At 43.8% G+C, this 25419-nt stretch overlaps 2 protein-coding genes across 2 annotated transcripts; one reads left to right on the forward strand and one right to left on the reverse strand.

Annotated features, from left to right (window-relative positions):
• Positions 1–829: 829 nt before the first annotated feature.
• LOC119647167 lies at positions 830–10389 on the reverse strand. Its single transcript, XM_038047973.1, has 3 exons — positions 10258–10389; positions 1135–1223; positions 830–1066 (listed from the first exon to the last, which is right to left on the reverse strand). Exons 1-3 carry the CDS (start codon positions 10318–10320, stop codon positions 901–903), a joined length of 318 nt encoding a protein of 105 aa, XP_037903901.1. The 5' UTR covers positions 10321–10389; the 3' UTR covers positions 830–900.
• An 11051-nt stretch (positions 10390–21440) lies between these two features.
• On the forward strand, positions 21441–25120 carry LOC119646859. The gene is made up of 2 exons (XM_038047482.1): positions 21441–21576; positions 24753–25120. Exons 1-2 carry the CDS (start codon positions 21514–21516, stop codon positions 24999–25001), a joined length of 312 nt encoding a protein of 103 aa, XP_037903410.1. The 5' UTR covers positions 21441–21513; the 3' UTR covers positions 25002–25120.
• The last annotated feature ends 299 nt before the right edge of the window (positions 25121–25419 follow it).

Genomic DNA, 25419 nt, shown 5'->3' on the forward strand with positions numbered 1-25419 from the left:
AACGTTAACTTAGACTTGAATCACTTTTACGTCTGTTCCATTTTTTAATCGGTTAATTTTCTCTCAGAGTTTTATGAGTCTTTCTGCATTGCTTTCAGTTATTTCGAATTTAGTTTCAGTGAGTAGCGCCTTTGCCGTTCGTCTTTGATTTGCCAATCTCCTTTCTATCGTATGTATTTCTTCTGCTTCAGGGGTCCTTTCTCAATGGATTTCATGCGACCCCCAAGGAACTTGACTCGGGTGGTTAGTGCTAATTTGTATAACACCGAGTGTATCTCCCATGAAGTTTGGAGCGGAATGGCTAAAATTAGTTCGACGTCCATTGCCAAAAGAGAGAGTGTAATGTCCTCCGAAGGATGCACTGTCAGATTGATGATTTTCTTAGTGGCATTGACGAAATTTCCACTTAATCACTTAATCTGGCTGCTCCTGATATCTCCTCTGCCTAGTTTCCTCCTTCCAAGGCAAAGTCGATAGTATTATAGTTGGGAGAGAAGTGTCGTGATATTCAACTATGCAAATCTCTATTATCATAAACTTGGGGGTCACCATAATTATTGGTGAATTTTGCTCTCTAAAATTAAAGATAAAAAGTAATAAAGCCTTTCGCAGGAACACCAGGAAATACAATAAAAGGAAGCGAACCGTCTTATCATAATTATGATCCGCTTATCGGGTCGTTCCACAACGACATAAAATACACTTTGGTTAGGGGAGCTGCAGTTTTCTTGGGGAGATCTGTGGAGGTGGAAAGTATATCGCTAAGAAGTGGCAACTAAAGGGTTTCGGAAATTTTAATCATGTTGTAAAATAATGAGAAGACTTTCCCTATATTTTTGTGTTCACTTTTATTTATCCATTGGGTTCTAAATTGTTGGATAATCACTTCCAATACATTTGTTATGCCGTACAGTCGGGTATACTCGTCTCATTTTCTTTATTCGGTTTTAACCAAAACGAACGGATGCAGTACCCAGCTCCCCCGCCGCTTACATACTGTACTGTGTACGCTTGTCCCACCAGTGGCAACTTCACAATGCATATTATTTGATCCCGAGGCACTGCTCTGAAAAGTGGAAATATGGAAAAATTTAATTTATCTAAAAGTTCATACATCAATTGGTTGCTCATTACATTTTCAGATATCTCATAACAGCAAGAGCAGGTTCCCATTGACTAGGCGGAAGAGGACGTAGACTTGACGGAATTTCACATTTGAATTTCTGTAAATGAATTTATATTAATTTTATTTAATTATTTTAAATTTTTATTTTATTTATTTATTTTTCTAAGTTATAAACGTAACTGGTTTGAAAGTAGTGTCCCAATTGGTTGCTACAACTGATTAAGCTATAGGAGAGCAAAAAGGATGGTGGATGCCTTTTCATCCTTGGGCAAGCGAGATCGTATATCTTCGTCGCATGGAACCGACCATGATGAAGTTTCTGATCGGCCGAAGAAGGAACCAGTTCCAGTTCTGTGAAGTTTGTTTTTATTCTCTTTCTTTTTTAACTGACCTTCTTTGATGCTTACTGATTTATGTTAGATAATCCTCGTACTGGCAATAGACAAGGTGCTTTTGGTTAAGTTGTATAAGGAGGTCATCCCGTATGAAGGTCATTTTTAAGATAACAAAACCTTACTAAAATTGGATCAATGTCGGTTTGTCCATCTGTCCGTCTGTCCCACGAGTTTTATTATGAAGCGGCTGGAGCAATAGTCACGAAATTTGGTGAGAAAATGGTCTGTGAACCGCTACACGTGCCACGAGCTGCATTATTTTGGGTTAGCTTTAAGGGGAGCTCCCTATATATGGGCAAGGAGGGAGCGACAGTTTTTTTCGCACAATATGGTCATGACGGGTATCAAATGAAAGGGCTCAAAATGATCCTACTTGTGATATTGTGTGAAAAATAGGGCGAGTCAGGATGCAAAATGTGTGCCCTAAAAAGTGAAGCAGATCAGAACCTCCTATCCAATCGAAGAATCTGAAAAAACACAATCACAATCTTCTTTTTCTTCAGCCTTTGTCCCGTTCACAAGCGGGGTGGGCTCGTCGTGATCGGCTTCGCCATTTGGCTCTATCGAATGCCTGCTCTGGGTGCAATCTCGAGGCTTTCAAATCGCTATCCAGCGTATCAAGTCACCGTTGTTTAGGTCTGCCTTTTGGTCGTTTATCATCGACTTCGATGTTCAGACCAATCTTGGCAAGTGAATTCCCGTTTGCACGAATTGCGTGACCATACCATCGAAGACGCCTCTCTGGCAATTTTTCCACGATCGGTGCAATCCCATAACGATCGCAGATATCCTCATTTTGGATGTGATCTAAACGTGTGACGCCACTAGTCCAACGTAGCATCTTCGTCTCCATTACCGCAAGACGCCGTTCATTGTCTTTTATAGTCGGCCAACACTCAAAACCATAGAGAGCAACTGGGCAAACGACATTGCGGTAAATTTCAGATTTGAGACGTTCGTTGATACGTCGATCACAAAGAACACCGGTTGTGGAACGCCACTTCATCCAGGTTGCGTTAACGCGTGAAGCAATTTCATAACGCAGTTCTCCATTGGCTGATAGCGTTGACCCGAGGTATTTAAATCGCTCAGTTCTGGGCAGATCACTGCCGCTAACAGTGATTGTGCCTGTTCCATGGGGATCGGTCGTCAAAAATTCAGTTTTGTTTAAATTCAATCTGAGACCGTGTTGCATGAGGCGATCATTCCATTTTTGAACAAGTTGCTCGAGATCATTTTTGCTATCAGATGCTAGGAAAACATCATCTGCATAAAGCAGTGTGTAGGGCGCTGGACGTTGGATATCCCGTGTGACGGTGTCCATAACAAGAACAAAGAGGAGTGGTGAGAGAACGCTTCCTTGATGAACACCAACAGAGACACGAAGCGGTTTTGATACACCCGCCATACTTCGAACTTTACTTTTCGGATCGTGGTAGAGAAATTGAACCCAGCGCACGAGTTCTTCTGGCGCGAAGTGTTGTCGTAAAGCATACTAGATGAGTTCGTGTGGTACACGGTCAAACGCTTTCTATAGATCCAGAAAGGCAATGTAAAGAGGGCGATGCTTCTCACGGTGTTTCTCCATGAGTAACCGCGCAGCGTGTATTGCGTCAGTAGTTCCGCAGTTCTTGAAAAATCCGGCTTGATTCACGGTTATTTCAACGATTTCGCGAATACGGTTGTCAAGAATGCGTTCAAAAATTCTCATGGTATGGGAAAGTAACCGGATCGGATGGTAATTTGAACATTCTGCTGGGCTACCTTTCTTTTTCCATATTGGAACAGTGGTACTTTCTTGCCAGTCAGATGGTGTTCTTCCTTCCTGAATAACTCGATTAAAGAATTCACTGAGCCACAGTGTTGGGTCCTAGCTCTTCGCTTTCCAGAGCTCAGATGCGATGTCGTCAGGTCCTGTTGCTTTCCCCGACTTAATTTGTTTCATTGCCTCCTCGACTTCAGTTGCGCTGGCAGTGAAGCCCATGGTGTTTTACGCAGGCACCTGTCGTAAGACTTAATCCTACGGTCCTCTTAAGACATGGATTGATTTTGTGACCGCAATCAGAGCCCCGCTGAGACAAGCAACAACGGTACCAGTCTATACCAAGTGCTTGGCTTAGCATTCATACTGGTGGATGCAAGAATTACCTAAATCTCTACCGAACTATGGAGTACGGCACCCGTGTTGATACGCAACACCACGTCGAGGCCCGAAGGTCTTTTCTCGCTTGAGCATAACCACAACCACCATGAAACTCCCACTAGGGGGGGGGGGGCAACCGCAAATAACCGAGCTGTCCTCACATACAACAGGAGTTCACCCGAAGTATGTGAGTCCAGGGGCTTTCCCGGTTCCCATGGTACCAGTATACCCCTGGTAAGGTTTCGTTACCAATTTACCACTTCAGATGAGTCCCCGTGCAGACTCGGGTCTGATCGCCCTAATTAGGCCTTTGGAGCATTCGCCTACTGAATCACGGCCGGCAAACCAAAGTGATTACAACGTCTCCCGGTGCCACCACTATGCAGGTTCTCCTCGGCCACTTGGTTTTGATTTGGCTGATTGGGTTGCCGCCCCATCTTCCTCGCCACCACCTCTGAGCACCAGTTGCGCTGCCTGGTGGAACTGGTCCAAATGTCGGTAATAATTGTGGAAGTGGAGGATGAGCAAATTCTTCAGTTGAAATCTGCTCGAAGTATTCTCGCCATCTATCCGTTAACGCAACAGAAGTGTGCCAGTGCCTTCCTCACGCTGTTTTATCGGTGGCTTGATTCGTAGGACGCCAATCAACGGCCGATGTTGAGGTGCGATGGTCTCATAGGGAACGACTTTGCAATCAGTGACAGTGGTAAAATGTTGGCGTCTTATGAGAATATAGTCGATTTGCGTTTTGCTGTTCCCACTATAAAATGTGGGAAAATGAGACAATCGTTTGATGAACCATGTATTCATAAGTACAAGGTCATGGGTGTCCGCAAAATCGATTGTACGCTCGCCACCCTCATTGCGCGTTCCGAACCCCTTTCCCCCATGGCACCTGTTACCGTCTGCCTTTTCACCTACATGACCATTAAGGTCGCCGGCAATGATTATATAATCGTCAGCAGGCACGTGACAAGCCTTTTCATCGAGAAGTTGCCAGAAGGCATCTTTCTCGGCATCAGGTCAACCTGTCTGTGGTGCATACGCGGTGATGATGCACCTATACCAAATTTAGGCCTCAAAATACATTCCGTTCCGATATCTCCTCAAATAATTGCATATATATAATAAATATTTGTAATTATATATAATAGTTATTAGTGACATATTTTTTTTAAGAATTGTGGGGTCCCAAGTCCGCATTCACTTGATGTCAGACCGGACCGAATGGGGAGCAACTTACTACCTCTTTGTTTGGTCCCCGGACCCCTCGTTTAGGACTTAGCACCCAAACTTTCAAAATGTTAGGCGGTGACGGCTTTACGGTTTCTCACCAGGGCAGAGGCAAATCATCAGACGCTGCCTAACCTCTGTCCAGGGAGCAGCGTGACCGAAGGCGCTCACAGATGTTAATTATAGGCGGATTTACGCTCAATATAATTTGTGGCCATGTTGTGTTCTGCGAATTATATAAAGGAGCACTTAACATCTGCGAGCCACTTTAGTTACGCTGCTTCCAGGGCAGAGGTAAGACAGCGTCTGACGACTTGTCTCTGCACTGTCTACCCAAACCATTCCACATGTTGAGGATTACCGTGGATGGACCTCAAATGCTTATTATGTGAAGGAAAGAGGGGAGTGATAACCGGCATATTGCTGGAAGTGCTATATACCTGGAATTTGGGAGGGAGAAAATGAGGTTTACTCAACTAAACTTCAATAATTGCAGGGTCGCTCGCGCTACGAATCCGATCTGAAAAATGTCAACATTAGCGAACCTCATAGAAACCGTTACACTAGCGTATGGTTTGCTTGACAGCCTTGTTTTCGACGCAAGGGGTGGTAGTCCAAAGGTGATTGTCGGTGATTTCAATGCCTGGGCCTGGAGTGGACCAGCAGAGGAACTAATGCAAGGAGGCGCAGTGTATTAGACGCTTTTGCGTAATTGGTTATAATTCTGATCGAGGAAGGTTATGTAAACACCTTTCTGAAAGGACCAGGGCACAAGGCAAAGAATCATCAGGCCCGAAACCGAGATATATGCCAGACTGGCCTGCAAAAGCTATTGATAAGGGGATCTTCATAGAGGTGTGGCTAGACCAAGCTAATAAAACAGGCGCCTCTACGGAAAGAGCTGTCCATGTGCCTAACGCGTGGATGCCCAGGAGGGGCTCATTTCCGTTAGAATACTAAGCTGCTAGTGGGGTAATGAACTGGCTTGTCTTCGATCAGCCTGCCACCGAGCCAGAAGAGCGGTTTAGAGGTCGTAGGCAGAGTCGACCAGGATCTAAAGAAGCGCACCTATAAGAAATCCCGGGGTATTCCCCTATCCAGAGGACAACTGACTAGGGTATTGACAGCTTCCAGCGGCCTCTGAATCTGACGGCAATACCGCCAGTCGACAGAGACGAGCTGCTAGAAATCTGCGCTAGGGTAGGAGATAATAATGAGGGCTGGATGGCGTACCGAATAGAGCCCTTATGTTTGCCGTGAAATCCAGACCGGGCATATCCGCTAAGTTATTCGAAGCGTGCATGTCCGAGGGGATAATTTCCTGAAGCATGGAACCTGTACATGTTAGTACTTTTGCCTAAGGCTGGTAAATCTTGTGGTGAGCCAATCTCCTACTGACCTATATGTTTTCGGACACTGTGGGGAAAATGCTATAGCGCAGATTACTCCACGTTGTTGAGAGCCAAGGAGGCCTCTCAGATCAACAGTATGGGTTCCATCCAGTAGATCAATCGTTGATGCCATCAAAATGGTTACTGGCTTGGGCGAAGATGCAATTCACGGAGATGGTAGAACTAGCAAATATTGCGTGGTGGTGACCCTGGGCGTGGGAAATGCATTCAATTCGGCCAATTAGAACGTAATATAGAATCTCTGGCGGAGATTGATATCTCAGATTTCACAGCTATTGTAAACAACTGTTTACAGGAGTGGAGGTTCCGTACTAGGGCCACTGCTGTAGAACGGAATGTGCATTGATGTTCCCAATCTTTCTGTTTCGGAGGAAGCCATGGTGGTGGGTTACAATGACGATACAGCGCTGGTTGTAGTCGCGAATCTTCTCGAAAATGATGAGTTATACTCCTAGATGAAACACCTTGGGAAATCTGGGCATCCCCCACGCCTATGGAGTCGGCGCGGGGGTTAAGTCGTATTTAAGTCGTATGGTCTCCCATACGATATTGGAGGTCTGTCGATGGCTGGAGTATGATTCGAGCCCCAAGCGTAACATTGCCATTCTGACCGACAGCCAAGCGGCCATCAAGGCCTTGTACTCAGCAACAACATCTTCCCGGCTGGTGGCGCAGTGCAGAAACGCGCTGAACCGTCTGGACGGCACGCTCAAGGTCACTCTCCTCTGGGTTCTCGGGCATAGGAACATAGAGGGAAATGAGTGGGCTGACGGGTTGGCCAGGCAAGGAACTGCTCTTGGCAGTCCTTCGATGAATACAGTTGGTGTTCTGCTGGTGGCTGTCGGGGGCCGAGTCTGCTCGCACTAACTAGCAGCCGCGGGTCTAAGATGCGAATGCTTACAAGCTGTTCCAAGTCAAGGAGAATTTGGCACACTTATAACATAGCCCGATCACGAGAACTCCTGCGCCAGATGCGTGCAAATGCATTCAAGATTACGGTGGTCTGCACTGGGCACTGGCCCATAGGGGACCATACCGCTAGCCTCGGCATACCCTACAACTCTCATTGCTGAAGCTGCGGAGAAGCAAGGGAAACCCCCATGCACTTTCTCTGCGATTGCCCAGCTCTGGCTACAGTCAGGCTGCGGACACTGGGTAAACCATTCTTTCGAGACCTCAGAGAGATTTCTAGCTGCAGGATCAGAGAGCTGCTTTCATTCGTGAATGTAACGGGCTCGCTCTGAAGATCCGAGCCGGCTGCGCTCGGCCTCCCTGCTCCCATAACAACAGTCACAGTCTTAGGAGTTTGTGGTATCAAAATGGCGCACCAAAGCGCTAATTGGGCTCCTCGGAGCGGCCACTGATACGTACCTCAATACTCTACTCATCTGAACGATCAGTCCCCCTAGTTGGATTTGGGAGACACGACATTTTTAACTGGAGTTGAAGCAAGGCGGAAAATAAATTAAGTGCTGCCTTCATTCTTTCACTGGTATACATACGAATATAAGAGGAACTGCGCGCTGAAATTCTACATTAAATTAGATTTTTTTTTCACCGGATTCACGCGTATGTGCTATCAAATAAAAGACTTTAATTAGTAGACCTGCCTGCATATGGGACAGCTCTCCACTTAAATATTCTTGCATAACAAACATGCAAAAATCTTCATAGTGGAAGTACCGATCTTCGGGTTTTCTTCGTGTTAACTATTTAAAACGATTTTTGGGGAAGTTTTCAGATTTTATCCATTAAGCTGGGTTCAAATTCACTATACCATTCAGCAAACGTGGATTCTACCGAGATCTGAACGCCCAAATTAATCAGACAACGGTAATCTCAAATAACAGGACGTCTGAAATTTGTATCTATTGGGCTTAAGGGTGCAGCGAATGTATAGACGCAACTTTAATGGACTATAGCCTTGTTAGTAATGGTGGGATTAGCATTAAAATTTAGGAATTTAATGACGATCCCCACTAAATTTATCAAAGATAGTAATATATTATTATCATCCTTGTTTGAACAGATATCGTAAGCGTCATTTCTTTCATCTTTTTCGAGTGGGTGGTTTTTGAAAATGGACACTTGAGTAAATTGTGCATTTTAACGACCCTGGTCCCATTACCCAGTACCTTTTATTTAATATGTACACCCGTGGCTATATTTTCTCACCCAAATTTTAACACTACCCTTTTATGAAACTCCCCTTAGATTCAACAGATAAAGTGGTAGCAGTTGAAACGTCGGATTTCAAAATACCTCTGCCGGTGCATGCATCCCATGACTTTAAGGGGTGTTTTAGATGCTTTGAATTTTGCTATTTTGCATTGGTATTTGAGAGTCGAATGTTGGCCTGGCGGTAATCTGAGCCATTAGATGCTCCATTGCTTTTTTCCTTATACCCGTTTATCTTAGCGGTACTGTAAAGGAGGCGGTCTGCTCCCCGGAGAAGAACTTCCTGAAGAGAGAATCGTCCCTTAGGTAGAGGAAGGAGATTCTCCAATATATAAAACTGGCCTCCCTATGTATGAACGCAACTGATTTCCCCTTCAGGGCTAGATTCCGCAAGACAACCGAAGGAGTTGCAATGGGTAATCCTCTATCTCCACTACTCAGCGAAATCTTGATGTAAAAAATGGAAGGGAAGATGGAAAAAGAGGGAGTAATCAACGGAAAAATCACCCACACTCGGTGAATCATCCTCATAATATTAAACCACTCATGGAGTCAAAAAAAATGACCCCTTCAGGAGGAGGAAAACTTCGGGAAGGAGAAAGAATACATCCTCTGAACCGCTAAGAGAAACACCTACAAGGATAAAACAGTAGATCATCTAATAAGACGAAAGGAGACACAACTGAAGAGGAACTAACGCACCTATGCCAGGGAGCAGAAATAGATTCCCCTCCATATACTCGAGGCTGACGCGCAGCATCGAAACATTAATGGCGAAGACAAACCTGCCGATATCTGTAAGCAGGAAACATTAGCTAGGTTCTCCAAAATACTGCCTGCAAAAGGTAGGACCAGATCTACGTTGTGGCTACCAGCATCAGAGAGCATAGAGAGGAGGCAAGGGTAGCATTAAAGCCCTTTATTTAGCGAGCTAAATAAAATTGTCAATAACCACGCAAATAGTAAACAGCAACCACTACATCACTATGGATAATTACGAAATGCAACACAAGTATTCGGGTAATTTGTCAAATAAAAATAGTGCCCCAGACTTTTTCGATTTAGATTGTAAGCACTGAGGAAGGGAGCAAGTGGTTCCCGAAATATCAAATACTACTGCAAAATACGGAGTCTGTAATTGAATTTGTTTGGTTTCTTCGTTACAAGCATCTAAAATATACCTTAGTGGTGGCGATCAATGCCAAGTTGAGAGAAATTGACAGTGGCTCCTAGAGGATATGAGCAGGAGGGAAGTGTCCATGATTTTAACGAGCGTGAATCCTCCTTTTGGTGCAACCTGGCGCTTGTGTTTGACCGAGGCTTCCACTTTTACCCATAAACACAAATTTTGAGCAACAATAGGCAAGGTCAAGGCATCCGAGGCGTGTGTTTCTGTACGAGGGAGCTCCATTTTGGACCTGATTTTTGAGGTCGGCTTCCCTCAGTTCCAGCCGTATTATGTGTAGGGCAGAGTCAGATCGACTAATTTTGATATTCGGAATTTTTATGAACTAGGCATTTAAATAATAAAGGGTACCTTACTAGTGGTAAATGATGTCAATGAGGTGATGTCTATGCGTGTATTGGTACTTGGTGTTAGACGTAATCGGAGCCATTAAAATTGGGCCTGCGGAACCTTACTTGAAGTGATTCTACCATGAAATTGGGATAATCCACAGGGAGCTTATGGTCTAGAAGAAATCATTAAAGGTATGCTTTTGGCCCAGTTATGTGTGGTATGGTAACAATTAGGAAAAAGCAGCGAAATACCTGTTTGGTTGAAATAGAGGTCACTATTATAAGTAGACATATTGCACAGAAAGTTGCCCGCATCTTGGTAGTGATAGTCCTACAATTTTTTCGGTTGAGAACGAAGCTAAAGGGTACATAACCATTGGAATTGGCAACTGAATGCACTGTTCTATATACTTTCCAAATAAAATGTGAAATCAATTATATACGAAGCGAAATAAAAAAAATTATTCAGTATTATTAACGGAGGTTTAGTAACCGTGCAGCTTTTCGAATTTCTGTCTGTAGCCAATTCAAAAACCCTTCTGCTGCTATTGTCGGAGAGAGTGGCTTCTGTTAGTGCTACAAATGGTTCCATTACCTCCTTTCTTTTCGATGGTGCTACTAGTTGAGGTTCGAAAGCTATCATAGGAATGGTTTTTAAAGGGCAATGAAAATCAGGTATCAGGTTCCTCCCTCAAGATTTTCTATTGCCGGCATGGTTCCTTGACGTTCCATCTATTATATAATTTTGAATGGGTCGGATTATTTCGGTTACTAAAAAAAATTACTTCATCCTTCCGTTACCCGATTACCTTGAACTTGAAAACAGAACTTTATTACAATCAGTTTACTGCGTGCCTGTCATCTGTCTGTCACTTACACTTTTTTCAGAAATGGCTATACAGATTGACACCGAATTTGGTGGGAAGGTGGAAACTGTGAATGCGCGCGCAAGCAGTGAGTTACATCGTTCTATGTGGAATTTATGAGGGTTCACCGAATATAGTCATGTGGGGTATCAAATGATAGTTTTCGATTAGTACTTTTCAAATCTCCAAGTCTTATTTTTGAAGTCGATTGCGAAACGGGTAAGTGAGTGGCTCAGAAAAGGGTCACTTAAATTAAAAGGCTATTGTCAGAAACTACCCACCAGCAAAATCTGAAAAAAAATCACAAAGTTGCAACTATACGGTGCCTAGACTCGGAAATACCCTCCATACCGATATCTGCGAAAATAATTAGTTAATAATAGTATATTAATATATTTTTAATATTTGCTGCGAACTCCCCTATGTTCATTGTAAACCCGCACTAATATAAGCTTTAATATGGAGTAGCATTCCGGAAAGTTTGGTGGAAGTCCTAATATTATTAACAAAGTTACAGAAGGACAAAGTTGCTTTTTTTGCGTCAAATTGGTGCCACCTGGAATCGAATATCAGGTAGGTATATATAAATGATACCATCGTGTACTCGAATATTATTACATGAAAGATCAACAGAATCTTTCATACCTGAAGTGACCAGTTTCCGACTTATTTTACGCTACAAACGTTGATATGGTCAATTCCGTAACTAACTATCTACTACTTCCTCCTTCCATCTAGTGGGCGGAATTGTGAAGTTGTGAGTGCGAATGTGATTTTTTTTTTGGTGAAGGAGTTGAAATCGTGCTGGTCATCGATTAGGATTCAGTGCAGGAGCTGGAGCTTTAAAATGTGCAGGTATTGGCCGACTCTGATTCACCGATTCCTCTTTCCTATTGTTGTCGCTTGGTCGAGCGATAATGTCACAAGGGCCCTCGTATGGAGGCTGGAAAGGCGGTTTAGCTTTGTCCACTCTAACGAAAACGTGGATGCCTTCATGAAGAACTTTAAATAAAAAGAGCAGAAATCGGTGCTGATGGATAGTGGGAATCGAATTATTTATTTCAAGAATACGGAGAGTCGTTCCAATGAGTGGCATGACTGCAGAAGTTCATAGTTTGAGAAGAACAATAGTAAGTTTCTGGTCCCAATTGTCGCTTCGTGTAGAAAAGCTTTGAGTAGCACCCTAGGAGGTTTTTATCCTTGTCTTGCCCGGTGGGTACGGCAAGAGAGTGCGAGAAGCGAGAGATCCATGCCGTAATGACATCGTCAGCTAGCAGGTGAAACATTTAATGCAGACAAGCAGGTAAGCAAGTATATCCGCGCGATTAATGAACCAGGTCGAGTATTCGGCATGCACATTGTTCCAATCTCCCCTGCTCGAAGTGTGCAGTGCCGAGAAATCTTCCTTAACCACTAGTACTTGGTAGAGATAATCTTTTTTTGGATGCCATTTTCAGTCGATGATGGCGCAGTAGTGTAGCGGCGATGAACTTCTGCCGTGACCCCGCAGTAGTTTGTTATATTAGGATCAACTGCTATCAACCTTAGCAACGCGTTCGGGGTACAGCGAATCGGTTTTTGTCTTTCTCTTTAATTCCGGAGATGCAAGCGTGGATCGGTGCTTAATCGGTGCGGCGTTGGGAAAGTAAGGCTTATAGAATATGAAATAATTAAGACTTGCCTTTTCTATTCGCTAGTAATGTTTATTAAGCTTGCAAATAGCGATATTCTGGGAATCACTTTTTCCCTTCATCAGTGTTAACAAGTCTCAAGGCTGGGGAAATTTCTTCTCTTCTCTTATTATGTGTCCCAAGCGTCGATCTCAGAAACTCCAAAGTCACACCTTGCCAAGACCGTTCGTAGTTGAGTAAACGCTAGAACACAGTTCTCAGATATTGCTCATGCTCCTAGAGTGTCATGGAGAAAATCAGGATGTCATGGATGACTTTGGAATTTGGTGAAATGCATGGCGCAGATCAATTTTGAAAAATATTGTATATCCTCGCAGCATGGCTGAAAAATTCCCTATCGGTAATAGTCGAAATTCGTTGCTTTTTGAACCGAAGTGTAGCGCGCTGGACTAAGGACCTCGAGTAAGCCTAACACAAGCCGTTGTCGATGTAGGGCTGGAAATATACCTTGGCTATCTTCGATTTGTGAGGATAAAGGCTACGAGTTGTGCTGGCTACTTTAGCGAGAAGATCCTGACAGAGTTGGGCATAGTCGAGTGAAGATAATATGAGTAAGTCGCGGGAGACAACTTTGCAGTGGATGGAAATCCCTGCCTATTTCAAGGAGTTTGAGACTACGTCGGCAATGATGAATATCCAGGAAAGGCGGCGTAGAAAACTCAAGTCGATTGTTAGAAGAATCTTACCAAAGGTTTCGATGCATTTGCCGTTGGAATTAAAAAGTGCAAGGGCTTTGTGTTCCTTGTTTGGGTTTGTGTAGTTCTTGGGTTAAACAGAAACATCAGTTACATAGTCGACTAGAAATTCGGTTTGTATAATTGAGTATTTGAGATTCAACTGGTTTTTAGTGACGTCAACCCCGGTTCCTTGAGAACGGAGGAGCTTCTCTAGTTTTTCTGCTTTTTACGTAACAACTTCAGTGGTAAGGCCTTTGGCACTTTCTGACATGGTCTCCAATATGTCCGCAATAGTAATGCCTAGGGCACACTCTAGGAGGCAATGCCGTCTGTATTGCATTCGCCCGTGGTTTTTCCCTAATTAGACTCCCTAGTAAAAGGTGAACGGGGTCGAAGATTGCATCGTCGTTAGTTTTGGCTTCTGGTTTTTGGGGCGTTCAGAGTAGACCTAACAGTGATGTTAAAAGCCGATTCTGATTCCGTAATTGTGAAGCTCCACATTGGTTTACCGATCGGTCAGTGAAATGATGCTCGATTATCTTGAATATTATATCAGAAACGTTTCTTTTCAGCCGATCGAGTTTAAGCAGTTGCGGCAGTTGGTGGCTTTTTTCCTGGTAGCAATTTAAGCATCGACCACCGATGAATGTCTGTACCTCCCGTAAACTTGGCGGCGTGAGTAAACATTTTGTGATAAACGTCGTTGTTGGTTATAGCTAAAAAGCCGGATTGCCTCATTACGATGATCGGGTGTTAGCTTTGCTCTCCGGGTATTGTTCCGCATCGTCCCTGGTGATCGTATTTCCAATTTTTTGATAGTGGGCAGTGTGCGTATTGGGCCAACAAGACCCATCCAAAACAAAAACGGTAGCGTTCCTCAAACTGCCATTAATATTCCGCTTCGCCGCAGTTCCAACATCTTCATATGTGGCTTCAGAATCCAACTATTATGTATGAAATGGAGGAGCTATAATAGGCCACGGTTCAATGCATCCGTTAGCTTTTCCTCCCTAGGTGGGGTCTCTAAAGTCTTCAGACCTTCGCACTTAAGATAGCATACTTACCGGTAGAATCTGCAATTCCAGTAAGCATAAGCAATAGGGGTGCTTGTTGATATATAGGTCAAAATTGCTTCCCAATTTTATCCGAGCGAAGGTTTCCACTTGGAAGGGGCGTCTGGCTGGACGGAGAATTTCATATTCTATATGTGTATGATATTTTTCATTCGATGTGCAGATCGTGCTCTTTTGGCAGGAGTTGGTAATTACCCTAATTAGACTCAGGCACTCATAAACAGCTGAGGGGACTGGTATGTTACACACTAAAAATTTAAAGGCAAGTCGGGAAACTGAAAGCCGCACTTTTTAAGTCTGAAAGGTTTTGTGTGTCTCTTTTATAAAGCCATTTGAGTGTGCATTTGTCCCATTAGAACCTAGCATGTAATGTATGCATATTTTATATGAGAAAATCCACTTCCGCCGGATATTGACATTCAAAGTCTTGAATTTGCAAAGAAGCGACAACTTTGACCTATTATAACTTTATTAGTAATAGTGCCATTTCCACTAAACTTGGAAGGATTATGCTCTATATGTTATTATAGCCTACATTGCTACATGGTTCCAGGATGAAGAGGTTGTTTGTAGTCAATTACTAAAAATTATAGCAATATTATTAACTTTATTTGAACAGATGTCGGCATGGAGAGTATTTCAGAGCCTAGGCACCAATTATGCCAACTTCTTGATTTTTTGATATTTTCGGTTGGGTAGTTTCTGAGAATGGGTCCGTTAAAGAAATAATAACTTTCGAACCCCCCCCCCCCCCCCTACTCTCTACCTTTCCAAGAAACGTCAAAATTAAGAAAGGAAAGTGATAAGACTCTATTTGGTGAAAAAATGTACACCCCCTTTTGCATGTATGCGAACCCTCCCTCCTTAATTAGATCACATCCCCGGTCGCTGTTCCTCCTCCTGGCGCAGATATTTAGTGAAGCGCGGCATCTGAGGATCCCACCAGCTTGGGACTGTCCTGCCCTGCTCCATGAAAGGTGTCGAGAAGGGACTACAGTCCAAAGATGCAGCTTGTCCACTAGTATAGAAACTATGAACTTTTAAGGAACGTTTGGTTTTATGTAGGCTCGCTTAGGTAAACGTCTTGCCAGGGCATGGATCCAAATCCAAAAAAACAATTTACGAGAGTGGAAGTCAGAAAAGTCATGGGAGGAAGAACTGTTGACTTTCAGCTAGAGGTTCAATTGCCAGCCATGGTTCAGCAGCCTTCATACTAAACTGTAGACGAATCCAAGCGATGAATGACACTTTCTAAGTAATCCTCAAAGAGGTGCTGTGATGGCCTAAAAGAAAGTGCATAGGGTCCTGGTAAAGAATAAGTATCAGAAAGCAGTTCATATTTTTGAATAGATTGAGGAAAGTGCACGCACGACGGTTAAGGCAGTTCGGAGAAGTATGAGATTATTACTAATAAATACAACAGCGCGCAATCTGGAACGACAGCAACCGGCAAAGTCTAACCGATCGTGTCAGACCCCTCTTCCATTATGTGAGCCACCCCAGATGATTCGGGATATCATGTTCCTAGCTGCTAGGAGCCATTTTCGCAGTATTACCTGGTGTTGACTGTAGCTAAGTTCAGTGGAACCTGGGATAGTTTTAAGATTAAACTGATCCCCTGGTAGGAATCCATAGTTGATATGCTCCACCTAGGACTACACTTGCGGAGTACGAGCAGATCTTGAGCGCCATGGTTCTGGACGCATGAGGGCTTTGTCCGAAAATAATCGCAGGGGATTTTAACGTGTGGGCTCTCTAATTGGGCAGCCGGATAACAAATGTGAGAGGACGTGCTCTGCTTACAGCATTCGCTGACCTCAACCACTTTCAGGGGAAGTGTGAGTGCCACTTCAACCTGTAGAGTTATTTGGCAAGTCAACGCGGACTATATTCACAGTGATCATCAGGCAATCTGCATGGAAATCAAAGGTAATCGAGTTCCAAAAAGAGCTCACGCAGAATGCTGGGTGGATTGTCCAGATGGATGGCGGAAGTGTTCATGGGGGGACACATTCTTCGCGGCGGTCAAGTTCGACATTTTCCTGAATGGTACGGTGAGAGAAAGTGACCCAAACTAGCCAATGGGGAATTATGCGATGTTACTATGTTCAGAAGGTGACTGCTCCCCAGTAGGCAACTCAACTGTTGGTGAAACAGCAAAATTGCAACTTTTCCGGGCAAGGAGGCCAACGCTAAGGGAAAAAACCGTTAGCGACGATCGAAGAAACACAGACAACTGCAGGGCTGCTAAAAAGAAGTCATTTGGAAGAGCGAAAAGACTGCTTCAATCGCACTTCAGTCGCACAACTGCGACTATTCCGGCATAAACTCTGTTGTATACAATTGGGAAGATGGATAATGGAATGGATAATGCTGTAGATGGTAGCAGACCGATACCTATCGTCGAACGCAACAATGGATGGAGGTGCAGAATGGGTTTCGGTGTGAGTACTCTATGGTGGATGTAACAAGCATGGTGGTGAATCTGCACTGAGTTGTGGCGGCTGCTGTGCCGTGTTGGCAACCGATGCCAAAAATGAATTTTAACTCCGCCAATTGGAAAGGGGTGCTAGCTGATAGGTGTTCCTGTATATTTGGCGAGTCTGGTCGAGAATTACTTTGAGAGAGGACTCTCTGGTATTGGGCGGATGAAGGCCCAAAGAGTACGATATCGCAGTGGGGATACGACTTGGCTTAGTGCTGGTTCCTCTGCTGTGAAGGGCCACGTATAATGGGGTTCTTATTCTTCCCGTCACAGATAAAGTTTCGAATGGGGACTTCTGGCTATACTAGTTGTTAGAGCAAAGTGCGTAGGTCTACACGACGGCGTCAGTAAGAGCGGTAAATCCGGGCTAGAAAGAGCCGAGCTGTTCTTATATGAGAAAAGGGAACCGGTCTTAATGATCGACCGTAGAAAGAAGAATACTATTAGAGTGGAAGTCGGTGGACATACGGTCGCCTTGAAGTCGGCTATTAGATACCCGGGGGATGATGATTGATGACGAACTGAGCTTTAGTGAATACTTAATATGCATTTCAGAAGGAAATGCCGAACTTTGGCAGTCCGAAAGACTGTTCAAGATTGCTTTTGGCTGGAGTAGTACGATCCATTCTGCTTTGCGCGACGCCCAAATGGGCGGAAGCGCTTGCAAACGCTCAAAGAAGGAAGCAGGTGAATTTGGTTAATCAGCTGATGGCTTTTGAGGGTTTGCAGCGCTTTTAGAACCATACTAGAGGAGGCAGTACTTGTGGAAGAAATGAGTGTGCTCTAGCATGCGAGACTTATGGAGGGACCCATGGAACGCAGGAACGCGGTAAGGTTGAAGTTATCATACAACTGGCAACGTAGATGGGAAGAGTCTACGAAATGTCGCTGGAACCCTCTGCATTGCATTCAAAGGTAAAGCCCAACTTAGAGGAATACACTACGCTTGCGGTCTCAATTGCATCCCGATCCCATTCTATAGGTATTCTCTTGTTGTTTGCGTAGAATGGAGGCGACGTTGATTTGTGTTCCACAGAGTGGTCTGTTCATATTCTGTAGGAGATATCCTTACCATTACGCAAGGGTCGAATACTACTGAATGAATGATATTGCAAGTTCATCATATCTGAAAGAGGGAGATGAAACTTGTTCTAGCTGAGAAACTTGGCTCTTCTTGATAGAAATACTTTCACTAACTAGTTTTTAAGACTTTGTGTGGAACAAATCCTTAGTAAAATCAATTTAATGCCAGTCTGTTTTCTTCTTAAGGCGATGTAAATTTTCTAAAAATACTGTCCTGGACATATTAGTGTGTGGGATTTTTACCTCTAAAGCCATTCCGACCCCCTACCTGCCGCGTGGAACTATTATTAAGTATCACAACACTAAGCGAAGCTAACGTAGTTTACTACATCTCTTTTCTTTTATGTGTGGTGTTCGTTTTCCGCTTTTCGTAGTTTACCTTGGATTGGTGCGATCATGGAGTGGATCGCATTCCAATCCTTCGGACAACATTTTCCGGTGATAGGATTTCACCTACCTCACCACCTTTCACCAACTTCGAAGTACTTGATTTTTTCCATAAATTTAGGCATAGGAAGAACCCACGTAGGGTTGGATCATCCGAAGTCTCATGCCAGTTTCGACAATCAGGCGAGGTATCCAATTTAAACCTATGCAGGTATTTACGGAGCCGTCGAAACCTCTCTGCCAACCTCTATAGGGAGATGTGAACCTTGCTCTGCTAAAGTATTAGGTTTGACGTGTGTCAGAAGCTAGCCCCTGCGGATCCTAGTCTAGTAGTGTGCATTGAAACGGTGTTAGTAGACCAGGTTGTCTCGGGCGAGTGCTGATCCGGCCGTGAGTTTCGGGATCAGCTAAGCGTAGGTAGATAGGAAGGCCCCGAGGGCATGCCCGTTCCTGATCATATGGGTTGATGAAACTTACATGGGGAACAAACATAACAAAACTAAAAAATTGGACGAAATGTCATAGAAGGACGAAGAGTTGATTGGGTTCGGAAAAATGCGTCGCATATTGCAGTAAACAGCAAAAAAGTAGCGAGGGCTGAAACATCCGATGTGATACCGGGACGCCCAAAGGGAGGAAGCCTTATAAAGTGACGCGACGGATTGACTGAACTCTAATAACTTGCAGCGTTCCTGCTCCAGAAAAACACTTAACCAAAATCGCTAGTCCTGAGCAGGTGGATTCGGACATGAACCGAGTCGAAGTGCCATTAGAAGAACGTCAGCAAAATCTTTCTACAGGTGAACCGTAGACGTCCGTGGAAAACGCACGGAAAGCAGAAACAGCCGGACTTCTCGCTTAGAACACTATCAGCTCTGAACGGATCGCAGATAGCATACTGCAATGCGAACCGGGGAAAAAGTGGGAAGAAAAAGATGTGCCTGAAGGAGACTTCCAGTTCCAGTGTCAAAAAAGGCAAAGAAGGACAAAAAGAAAGAACTCTCTATGCCGTCAGAGAGCCGAGATCTTGATTGCCGAGGTTCGAAAAGGTCGAAGTGGAAGAAGTCTTAAAGTGTGACGTTCATAGGAAACCAATGCCTGGATAGGTATCACTTCTGTGAATGCTCGAGGCCAAAAACTTACTGTGGTGGAAGTCGCCGAGCAATATGCGAGGAAACTTTTTAACAGCGGGAAAAACTGAATTCGGTGGGTAGTATGTAGGGAACAAATGCGAATAACCCCCACCAAGTGCTACAGGTGTCTGGACTATGGAGCACTGTCAGCAGCTTGCAAGGGATCCGACAGTAGGGTAGCATGCCGCAGTAGCGGTCAGGTAGGTCATCAAGCGAAGACCTCCCATGACAGCGAAAATTGTTCTGTCGTGGCGCGTTTGGTGAGCGTGTTGCGCACACTACGGGTTGGGGGCGGTGTTGAATCTTTAAGGTAGAGCTAGAAAGGAATTACATGATCCGCATCCTACAAATTAATATGCGCCGAAGTGCAACTGCTGACGCAGTTCGCTACAGAGATAAAAACTGATCTAGTGCTAATCAATGAGCAAATTCTGGAACAGGGACTCGGTTTCATGGCAAGCTTTACGCTCTACGCTCAGAAATTCACAAACGTACAAAAACGCACTGCCATAAAAGAGGGAGGCGTAGTCTCCAGAGATTTACTACACTTCCGCCCAGAATGTATAGCTTTGGAATTCTGGCTCGCATTGGAGAAAGCGAACATTCTGGGGACCCTTACAATTGTCGAGGAATATGCATATGAATGATTCCGTAGCCTACATAACGACGAACTCGATGAGCGATACCATGACCGTCAGATTTTGAATAAAATCCGGCGCAACAGGTTACGATGGCGGGTCACTTAATCCGAAAGGGTGAGGATGATCTAGCCCGGAAGTTATATAAGGGCAATATTTATGGTAGAAAAGGAAGACGAGGCAGACCCTGCCTGAGATGGATCAATGGCGTAGGTCAGAATGCCAGACAGCTTTTAGGGATATCGAATTGGTGGACCTCGACTAAAAACCGGGATGTCTGGAGTTCCTTATTAAGGCAGACCCAGAACGGATACCGGTTGTTGCGGGGTTGATGATGATGCGCACTTTTCAGAAACCAACCGTTTTCGATCGAATGTTAACATTCCAAAAAAGGGCACCCGTTTTGAGTGTGACAATTGGAGGGGTATCTACGTGCTCCCCGCGGTCGCAAAGGTAATGGCTAAAGCAGTCCTGGAACGCATTAAAGAGCATCTCGACAGCTTGAGCGACAGAGAGCAGGCTAATTTCCGCTATGCGTCTTCCTATATATTCGCTGCACCTGCTGTTCATCGATTTCCCTTTCGACGTTCTTCATGATGCCTTGTCCGGAGGACGTGGAGGAATTTACTGGACGATGACATCTTCCCACAAACACTTCGACTACACTGAGGACATCTGTTTGCTATCTGTTTGCTATCTCACCGGTTCAAGGACATTGGACACTCGTATGCGATGTGATAGGAAGAAGGAAGTGGTAGTGGATAGGGTACACATTAAAGAGAGGGGACATGATGCCATCAGACAAATGCATTGCGGGCTATGCCACGTAGTGGAATCCACTCTCTCAAGATGGACGACGAGTGGGTCGCCAAAGGGCATTTAGCGCAGAACAGTCGAGGACGAGTGCGAGGGTCTGGGGAAATGGTGGCGGAGCTGAAGCGCATTTCAGATAACCGCGAATGATGTCGCGTAGATGTGGTTGACGCGCTATACCCCAGCAAGGGGTGAATGGCAACCATATATATATATAAAGCTAAAATAAAAGTAAAGAACGTCAATTCCACTATTACTATCCTGTGTAATTGAGTTTATACATATTTTCTAGTGGCACGAAATTACATGGTAAGAAACAGTTGGAGAAGAGAGTAAGGTCTTTGTCGAGTCATTTTGGTAAAACCACTCATAGCGTATATAAACAAACGATTCAATCTTACAAACTTTGCGACTTTGCGACTTTACCGTTTCCAATTACTGTGAAGTCAATATTAATTCAAACCCCATAGAATTGAATTCGTCACTGTGATAGGGTCTAATTGTTCATCGGGCCCATAACACGTGAAAATCCCTAAAATTCCCATGCAATTAATTAGCTTTAGTTTTATTGATGAATTTAGTAATTGATTTATTATTAAGTTTTTGGCTTCGTCTAAACGAGTTCAGTTGGTCTTTTAATTGAGAAAAAATAAGAAGTACAAATGTGGTTTCACGCAATTTTGTTGTGCTTGGTCTTTTCAAGCATATTTGCTGCAGAGGAAAAGGTATAGTCTTTCCGTTATTTTAATAGGTAATTATTTGAGAAACGTGCAGCAGCGATCTTTTCATAAAGCTGCTGCTACTCCTGGTAGCTTTGTCGAGTAAGTGAAAAGTAGTAATTCCCGCTTGGGTGAATATAATATGTACATATAAAGGTTATTAAGTCAACATATCGGGTACCGCTTTTCCTAAGCCACAAATATCATAGAGATCCTCTCAGGTAATTTATACTAGAAAACTAAGGACACCTAGTCAGCGTCTTTCATCCAAACCGAACAGAACTGGTATCCAGGGTCACTACCTTGTAGCATTTGCTAAAGTTCACCACATCTTGGCTAGATCCAAGGCATTGGGGGCATCTTGAAACCTTTGTTTTCGCACTGAAAGATCACTAACTTCCTCAATGTATAGAACCAGCCCACTTTATATTTCGTGTAAGATATGTGGTCAACGCGGCCAAGAGTTCGCGATTTTTCTTGCTAAGAACCCAAGTTTCCGAGGAATACATGAGGACTCGCTAGATCATTGTCTTGTACAGTAAGAGCTTTGACCCTATGGTGAGACGTTTCGAGCAGAACAGTTTTTGTAAGCTGAAATTAGGCTCTGTTGGCTGACAACAACACTGCGTGGATTTCATCATCGTAGCTGTTATCGGTTGTGATTTTCGACCCTAGATAGGAAAAATTGTCAACGGTCTCAAAGTTGTATTCTCCTATCCTTATTCTTCCTGTTTGACCAGTGCGGTTTGATGTTGTTGGTTGATTCGTCTTCGGTGCTGACGTTGCCACCATATATTTTGTCTTGCCTTCATTGATGTGCAGCCCAAGATCTCGCGTCCATTGCGGCCTGCTCGATCTGGATGAAGGCAGTTTGTACGTCTCGTGTGGTTGTTCCCATGATGTCGATATCGTCAGCATAGGCCAGTAGTTAGGTGGACTTAAAGAGGATCGTACCTCTTGCTTTTACCTCAGCATCATGGATCACTTTCTCCTGGGCCAGGTTAAAGGGGACGCATGATAGGGCATCCCCTTGTAGATCGTTTCCCTATTGGTCGACTACAATTGGCTTTGCTGGTGGGCCTTCAAATAATTCATAAAATTCTTGATTGTGTCTGATTCGCCAGGCATCTCATTCTTTTACGACTCTGAAAATCTTTCGGAGGATTTTTTTCTCGAAGATATCATTCTGCTTTTCCTACATTTGCGTCAAAGTCGACACCTCGTATCCATACAGCAGTACGGGACGAATTAATATATTAATATATTGTAAATGCGTAGTTTGTTGCGTCCATGTACTTTTCTCGATCTTATTATGGGGAGGGCAGCATAAAATGTTTTATGAGCAATAGGAATCCGCCTTTGGATTTTGTGTTTTTCGTTTCCGTCCTTCGAGAGTAGGGCTCCTAAGTAGACCAATTTTTCCACCTGTTCGAAATTATACTCGGTCATTGCAATGTTCTGCATACTACCAATCACCTTTCGAGTTTGGGCCATGCATTTCGTTTTGGATTCATTAACCCTGAGCCTCACTTCACTCGCTGCTGACCCGAACTGCTTCAACATTTCCTTCGCATGAAGCATCGATCAGGCAAGAATATCTACATTCTCGTTTGCATACGCCACTAGTTGTGCGGATTTTACCAACAACGTATCTCAGGTATCAACTAAAGCCGACGCTGAAGCTGACGACGTATTCGATTACTAAGTTAAGGAGGGTGGGGCAAACCATCCCCTTGCTTAAGTTCTGACATTATAGGAAAGCTTTGTGTCAGTTCGTTTTGGACTTTTACCTGACCCTCGTTGTTAATCATTGTAGCTTTCATTAACCGGACTAGCTTCGATGGAATTTTTAGCTGGATCATTATCTACACAGAACATCACGATTTACACTATTGTACGTCAGACAGAAGTCAACGAACAATTGGCGCAATTCCCAGCACTTTTCAATAACTTGCTTAACTGCGAAATCTGGTCCGTTGTCGATCGTCTGGATCTGAAGCCACCACAGTATTCGATGATTATATTAGTCAGCACTTTGAAGCATGTGCAGGTCAATGAGATCCCTGTTTAGTTTCACAATTTTGTACACTCGACAAATAATACTGTTCAGCCAGTCGTCAGATATTTGTTCGGTTGTCCAGATTCTACTGATTACTTTGTAGTTTCGACTGGTGAGAACTATTCTCCCTTCTTTAAATGGCTCGGTTGGGATGCCATCGATTCTGGCAGCTTCCTGCGATTTTAATTTCAACAAAGCTGCCTCTACTTCGTACAAAGTTGAGGGTGTGGGCACTTGTTCTTCATTCGGGTCATCCGAGCTGGTAAAGAGGTCGGAATGTGCTGTCGCTGGGTTCAAAAGGTTTTGCAAATATTGAACCCATCTTGCTTTTACTTGAGTCGTTTCACCGTTCTATATGCCTAAGGGTATTTTCAGCAGCACTCTGGATACCATTCGTAATTTTTTGCCAATTTCGCCACTACCTTCCCCAAAATCAGCTTGAGGAAGTGCATCGAAATGTGCCTTAATTGTGGACGTCTTTCAACTTTTCTACATTGATTTTAGGAGTCCCGCTCTTATGGCTGTGGCTGTTTTTGGCTACTCGACAGCGGTGTTTCCCTCTAACCAGGAAATCGTCTACGTCACAGTTAGCACCATTTCGTTTTTTGGAGCGCGAGGATAATAATGTTGATACGGAATACTTTCTGGAGAAGCTCCCAAAGTTGTTGCTGTTTGATCCACCTAATTCGAGGTTGTAGCCTGGGTTCCTGAACACGTTAATATTTTCCAAGAAAGCCTTGTCGGCGCTTCGCTCCACTTTTTACCAGGAGGGCCGGTTTGGATAGATTTTCCCGTTTATGGCACAGGTTGATCTTCAACCTCTTCCCTCTGCTGTTTTGATAGAAAAACACCCAGCGGTCACCGCGTGGAGGTAGAGGTAGGATTCGATAGTAGAGCTGTCGATGTTAAAATACAGGAGACATTTCACAGGATTTTTGCCAGCCGTGTGGCGTGGCGTCGCTCAGTGATCCTTACTATTATCTTTACTATCATTTGACCACCCTCTATTTAATTTACCCTAAGTATCATGTACTCCAAGAAATTGGAATGTAACTTATCAGTTAACCTGTATATTTTACGCTTTACCCTTTACTTAGATATATATATACATACCTATTTTCAGAGTCTATGCACGCTGCCTTTTACGAGAGGAAGGACACAGATTTCACACAGAGAGTTGCCGGAAGATATTCAAACTAAAGTTAAGCAATCATACAACGGAGAGTTTATTTGTGCAAGTCGCAAATTGGGGGAAGCCGAAGTCTACAGTGTTCAAGTATTTGATAGAGGCTATGCTTGCGAGGTGGCCTTTACAGCATTTCCTAATAAAACTTCAACATGGACAGTAGAAAAATGCAATAACGGAGTGTGAAAAGAATAATAAGATGAATTTTCCAACGCTTGTACTTTATTATTTTGTAGGAAGCTGGTGGCTATCGTTTCCAACGAATGGAAATGATATTATTGCGAGAGTTATATGCAGAAATTAAAACATTGCTCCACCTACTTTTCGCATTATTGTTGAATTTTGTTTTCTCAACTTTCATAATTTTCTTTGAAATTCCTTTAGATTTCTCTATTCTTTTTTGTTGTAATGAGGAAAACCTCACTCTGTTTTTACGGTGCCATCGTCTCAGCCTCAGGACACATTTTAAGTTCTACGCTACTTCCATTCATCATCATTATCATCATCAACGGCGCAAAAATCGGAAGGAGCTTTTGGAAAGGTGCGCCTACGGGACGCAAGATGTGGACTCAGCATAAATCCAACCAAGACGCAACTGATGCTA

This window comes from Hermetia illucens, chromosome 1 (assembly GCF_905115235.1).
Source record: "Hermetia illucens chromosome 1, iHerIll2.2.curated.20191125, whole genome shotgun sequence".
In the NCBI taxonomy this organism is placed as follows: domain Eukaryota; kingdom Metazoa; phylum Arthropoda; class Insecta; order Diptera; family Stratiomyidae; genus Hermetia; species Hermetia illucens.